The sequence below is a fragment of the Chionomys nivalis genome, chromosome 22, assembly GCF_950005125.1.
Source record: "Chionomys nivalis chromosome 22, mChiNiv1.1, whole genome shotgun sequence".
Lineage (NCBI taxonomy): Eukaryota > Metazoa > Chordata > Mammalia > Rodentia > Cricetidae > Chionomys > Chionomys nivalis.
The window spans coordinates 52,010,608-52,017,393 of NC_080107.1; the positions used below are offsets into that span (position 1 = coordinate 52,010,608).

The following is a 6,786-nucleotide window of genomic DNA, read 5'->3' on the forward strand; positions in this document are numbered from 1 at the left end:
ATGGAAATAGAAAATACGATCCTGAGTGAGGTAACCCAGACCCAAAAAGAAGATCATGGGATGTACTCACTCATAATCGGTTTCTAGCCGTAAATAAAAGACATTGAGCATATAATTTGTGATCCTAGAGAAGTTTAATAAGAAAGTGAACCCAAAGAAAATCATATAGTCATCCGCCTGGAGTGGGGAAGTAGACAAGATTGCAGGGCAAAAACTGGGAACTTGCGGGTGAGGTAGCATGGGGCAAAGCGGAATTGGTATGAGAAACATGAGAAGGGGAGGATGGGAGGAGCTCGGGGGATTGGGTTGGTTGGGATATAGGAAGGGAGGATATGGGAGCAGCGAAATATATATCCTATCTAAGGGAGCCATCTTAGGTTTGGCAAGAAACTTGACTCTAGAGGGGTTCGCAGGTGTCCAGGGAGATGTCCCCAGCTGGTACCTTGGGCAACTAAGGAGAGGGAACCTGAAATGACCCTATCCTATACTGATGAATATCTTGCATATCACCTTAGAACCTTCATCTGGCGATGGATCGAGGTAGAGATAGAGTCTCAATTTTGAGCAATGGTCTGAGCTCTTAAGGTCCAAATGAGGAGCAGAAGGAGGGAGAACATGAGCAAGGAAATCAGGACCACGAGGGATGCACCCACCCACTGTGACAGTGGAACTGATTTATTGGGAGCCCACTAAGGCCAGCTGGTCTGGGACTGAATAAGCAAGGGTTGAAACTGGACTCTCTGAGCATGGCGGACAACGAAGGCTGATGAGAAGCCAAGGACAATGGCACTAGGTTTCGATCCTAATACATGAACTGGCTTTGTGGGAGCTTAGCCTGTTTAGACGCTCACCTTCCTGGACGTAGATAGAAGACCTTCGTCTTCCCGCAGGGCAGAGTATTTGGACTGTTCTTCAGAATCGAGAAGGAGGGGGAATGGGGTGGGGGGAGGAGAAGAGGAGTGGGGATAGGGGGAGGGGAGTTGGGGGAGGGGGCAATATTTGGGAGGAGGGGAGGGAAATGGGGAACGGGGAGCAGGTGGAAATTTTAATTAAAAAAGAATAAAAATAAAAAAAAAGGCTTTCAATTTAACATAGTAAAATTACATATAACAAAACAGTTATCAAGCAAGAATTACAGTTACAATATTTATATCTATTTTATCTTTTATCATAACTAAGAAAAACTATAACTATAACTAACCATTCTTCAACTCTATCAAAGACTCCAGAAGGATATAATATTACCTAAGCAAACAAGAAATCCAAAACTCGAGACATCTCGCTGCCTGTACAGTCACCCAAAGTTCTTCTGTACCATTGGGGCATCCATCTTCAGCCTTCAGGCCCATAGTATCCAGCAGACTTTTCCATGAAGCAGGAAATTTCAAAGACAGTTCCATCACTTTCTTTTGTGTGCTGCAGAATGTCTCGTAGATTCTTTCATGACTCAGGAACCCCGAAATACCATCTCACCTTTAGGCAAGTTCAGCAGTCCTCTCTCTGTGGGTTTTTTTGTGTTCAGTTTATGCATCAGTCCAGGCAAGAGCAGTTTTTTGCCCAAATGGCTATCAAACTCCATAATGAGCCTCTTCGATGCCCACCATCCTCTTGAAGTAGATTGGTGCTGCCAGGAGCAGATGTGTCTCATTGTCATGAAAAGCCCTCCGTTATTAAAACATTAAATGCCATATTCTGTAGTGTTTGAAAGATATGTAGAATGCCTGTCTAAAATATATCTATGCACATCTAGAAAATCTAACTAACATTACTACAAGCTTGACTATTATCAATGATTATCCATTAACAAACCTATATTTCCTAATTATATATTACATTTTAAAAATGAACTACACAATCACAATACCTTAATCAAGATTAGAAATATGCATATACTTATAACAAAATTGACCTTAAAATCCATACCAATGCAAATTATTCATACCTATATTATATCCCCCTTTAAGTGTAAAAGAACATTTATAAACAATATTTGAGAATATGGGCACAGTTATTTCTCTCCAAACTGCTTCCTGCTGAATGGGGGCACTGTTAATCAGGTCTTTTATGGTGTAACCTGTGTGCCAGGTTCATCTCAGTTGGCAGTTGAGTGAAGTAATTTTTTGAGGGTGTTTACAGCAACCTTTCAGGAGGGCATGGTCTATCATACCATATTGGGATAGATGCAGTCCATAGGGTCTCATCCTCTGTGAAAACAAAAGAAGACCCTTTCCAAAGCATCATATCCTTAGACCCAAATTCTGAAGTCATACCCTCAAGGTATCCGTTCTGGTTCCACTTGGCAGCCAATATACTGAAATGTCTCTCTGTACTTAGCTCCTTCACAGTCAAAAATTTTAAAGAAAACATAATGTATATAATCCAGACTCTCTGTGAATTTTCCATTTTTACTTGGCTTATTTTTCTTTATTTCTTTTAATCTATAACTATCTGTTCTCTGTCTCTTTAAAGACTTTACCCTTTTTATTAAGACATTAACTTTATTCTTTATATTTTTTTCTCTCTCTCAAGCCTATGTACATTCATCCAACAGTTTCTGAATCTGTTCTATTGTGAATCTGTAATTTTTTTACTATCCAGGAGCACTTTGTTTTGTGCTTTTAAATCGCTAAGTGCTTAAGAATCTAAGCTGTGACATTCCTAGGTCAAAAACAGGTACTGCCTGTTTGCCCCACCCAGTCCAACATGGCGGAGCCACTCGTGCCTCTGATCCTTGCACATTGCACCAATAGCATGGTGGAGCTGCTTGTACCTCTGAACCGCAGCACAAAATGACCCCCTTTTAGGCACACAGCGAGTCTAGTTGCCATCAAACAAGTTGTAGCACTTTACTTCAAATGCTCCTTTCAAAAGCTCTGTCTCCCATAGGAGCCAGACAGAGATCACAATGGCGGCACAGCCCAGAAAGCCAGCATTTTAAAACAGCCAGTTTTTTCCTGCTGCTGAGTCAGGAAAATTTCTTTGCAGCAAGCCACCCACAAACAGCCAAAAGCTGTGTTAAACTTTCTCTCCCCTTTTTTTTAAAGCCCTCTCAGGTTTTTAAGTGGATTTAGTCCATTACATTGGAGCACCACTCTGTTGTAATAGGAGTGGCAGGCTACGTTCCTGGCACCCGGCCACCCACACGGCTAGCTTTATACCCGAAATAATTACATGGAAACTGTATTCTTTTGAACACTGCCTGGCCCATTCGTTCCAGCCTCTTATTGGCTAGCTCTTACATATTGATCTAACCCATTTCTAATATTCTGTGTAGCACCACAAGCTAGCTTACCAGGAAAGATCTTAACCTGCATCTGTCTGGAGTGGGAGAATCATGGTGACTGCCTGACTCAGCTTCTTTCTCCCAGCATTCTGTTCTGTCTACTCCACCTACCTAATTTTCTGTCCTATTGAAGGGCAAAGGCAGTTTCTTTATTAACCAATGAAATTAACACAAAACAGAAGACTCTCCTTCATCACTTAAGTCCCCTCAGTATTGGAGCAAGCTGTGTAGCAGGGTTCCTTGGGCTTGCAGGGAACAGGTAGTGTTGGGGGAAGGTTGGGTTGAGGTATAGCAGGAAAACTCCCTGCTGGCTGGCTAGAAAAGCTTGGGAGTTGGGGAGGGGCCCCTGGTTTTTCTCCTATAGAGAGGTCTCAGAGAGTGGGGCATGCAGCTGTCTGGCCTGTGGCTGCTGCTGACTCACCTCTTAGGTCCACTGAATATTCGAGACTTTCTCAGCTTTCAAACACAAATATATTCAAATTGATTTTATTTATGGAACAGGGATATGTGTTTTAATAAATAACTTAGTCTGTCTTATTTCCTATTTTTTGATTGTTCGCTTAAGTATTTCCAGTTTCAACTGATAAAAAAGAGAACAATAATAAATGAAATAATAGAAATGCAATAAAAAATACCATTTTAGAGTTATTAGTAAAAGAAATCTGTATTAAGATAAATGACAATGGAGAACGATATTGAATTGCAATAGACAGGGACAAGTGCTTCCTTGACAGATTCCAGATGTGGCTACAGAAGTTAGATATTTCCTGTTATCCTACAAAGCATGAAAAAGCAAAATTAGGTTTGATTGAACACACAAGAAACCTTGAAAGACACAGAATTTTTATACATATTCCATAAAAACTGCTTTAGAAAGAGAGACAGATAGCTGGAGATGTTGGGAAGGGGATGATGTGAAGGGCATAGAGAGGATGTCATCTGATATTACATGTTATTGACATAGATCTGTGCCTTTAAGCTTCACAGTCATGTATTATAGCTTTATAGCTGCTTCTGGGTTCTATCAATCTCAATATAGCCCCAGATATAGAACATTAGCCAATAGGTTTTGAGAGCTGTAAAGAGAGTCAAGAGCCTAGAAAACTTTTATACATCATTGACTAGCTTTGCTATTAATTGATGACTGATTAGATTTTTCTCTTCATTCCTTAACTCAAAATTCTGTTGTGGATTCCTAGACATCTCAATGCTTATCTATTCTTTTATGACAATTGTTATGGTATTTCCAAGTTCCTCAAAATATGTTCATCTGGTTTCTAAGCCAACCTCCTCTTAGTGTTCAAATGTTTGAGATTCTCAGATAAAGCATATACACTAATTAAAAACATTGCTTTCATTATGCCTTGATGACCATGTTCCCCATTCTTACATTTCTGTGTCTTATCTCCATCAGAAGATGAAGAGCACAAAGAATCAGAGCAGCACATCTCAGTTCATCCTCCTGGGGCTGCCCATCCAGCCAGAAAATCAAGGCATTTACTCTGCCCTATTTCTAGTCATGTACCTGACCACAGTACTAGGGAACCTGTTCATCATCCTGCTCATCAGGCTGGACCCTCATCTCCACACTCCCATGTACTTCTTCCTCAGCCACTTGGCCTTCACAGGCATCTCTTTCTCATCAGTCACAGTTCCAAAGATGCTCACGAATATTCTGACACACAGTCAGTCCATCTCATATGCTGGGTGCATTTCCCAGGCATATTTTTTCTTGATGTTTGGGGGTATTGACAACTTCATTCTGACCTCCATGACCTATGACAGATATGTGGCCATCTGCCACCCCCTCCACTATAACAGAATCATTAGTCAGAGTGTCTGTATCTTGATGGTCATTGCATCCTGGTTCTTATCCTTTTCTGGTGCACTTATTCACACCATCCTTCTAGTTCGTCTCTCTTTCTTTAGAGGTAACATTCTCCACCACTTCTTCTGTGATCTTTCTGCTTTAATTAAGCTGTCCAGTTCAGACACCTCTATCAATGAGCTGGTCATCCTCATTGTGGGATCACTGCTCATTACTGTGCCATTCATATGTATCATGATCTCTTATGGCCACATTGGAGCCACCATCCTGAAAACTCCCTCACTCAAGGGAATTTACAAAGCCTTGTCCACATGCGGCTCTCATCTCTCTGTGGTTTCCCTTTATTACAGAACTATTATTGGGCTATATCTTGTCCCCTCATCTAACAACACTAATAACAAGGATGTCAGTGTTGCTGTGATGTACACTGTGGTCACACCCATGCTGAATCCCTTTATCTACAGTCTGAGGAATCAGGACATGAAAGGAGCACTGAGAAATACCCTCAGCAGGAGAGTTTGTTCACAGTGAAAAACTTGGTCTTCCCTCTTTTTGGATCTGAGAACTTCTCAGTCCCACACATGACTCTATGACTCTATGCTTTCTAGTGAGTCTTCAGGTTGTACCTTTTCAGCCTGTGTTTTACTTCAGCCACACCTTTTGTTTCCCTTTGTTTTGTTTCATCTTGGTGGAAATTATTTTGTTTAATATTTTTGTTTTTGCAAGCACTCCTGAACTATTTTCCTTTTCACGTTGTGTCCTAACTTTAGGAACACAAAATTTTTATATCATGCCAGTCATTTAGCTTTTATCATTATCCAATTTAATGGCCCTTTTTATGAAATATTTTTCCTTTCTCAAGAAAACAAATATTTCTCCTGCCTATGCATTGTTTCATTTTATTTTGAATTTATGTTTGTTTTTGGCTCTTTGAGACAAGGTTTCTATGTAGCTTTGGAGCCTGTCCTGGAACTAGCTCCTGTAGACTGGGTTGGCCTTGAACTTACAGAGATCTTCCTGCCTCTGCCTCCCAAGTGTTGGAATTAAGGCATGCACTGCCACCACCCATTCATTTTCTTTGAAATTTTATGATATATTTTGAAAATATTTTCATGCATAACAAAATTAGAAATCTAGCTTGTTTTTAAGTATTTTATTTTAAGAAAGATATAAGGATGCCATTTTGTAAACAGAGACTACTCATTCATTTCCTGGCCACCCTGACCCGAATAATCACACAAAGTTATACTAATTATAACACTGCTTCGCCTATTAGCTCAGGTTTTTATTAACTAACTCTTACATCTTAAATTAATCAATTTCTATTAATCTGTGTATCATCATGAGGCTGTGGCCTACAAGTAAGGTTCTAGTGTCTGTATCCTTCAGCAGCTTCATGACATTTCCGTGACTCTGCCTCCTCTCTCTATTTTTGTTCATATTTCACACCTGACTTTGCTCTGCTAAACCATTGACCAAAACAACTTAATTTATCAACTAATAAAGGCAACACATATACAGAAGTACATCCTATATCAAAAAGATTGGTAGAAAAATGAATACATAATATTGTTACTCTTGAAACAGAGTGTGAGTTTCTTAAAGACTAGAAATAAATCTTCCATATTTTCTACTATGCAACTCCTAGGAATATATACAAAGTATTTGAAATATT

At 39.9% G+C, this 6,786-nt stretch overlaps 1 protein-coding gene across 1 annotated transcript; it reads left to right on the forward strand.

Annotated features, from left to right (window-relative positions):
- The first annotated feature begins 4,700 nt into the window (after positions 1–4,700).
- LOC130864680 (olfactory receptor 50-like) lies at positions 4,701–5,642 on the forward strand. Its single transcript, XM_057755373.1, has one exon. The coding sequence runs from the start codon at positions 4,701–4,703 to the stop codon at positions 5,640–5,642; it is 942 nt and encodes a 313-aa protein (XP_057611356.1).
- Positions 5,643–6,786: the final 1,144 nt, after the last annotated feature.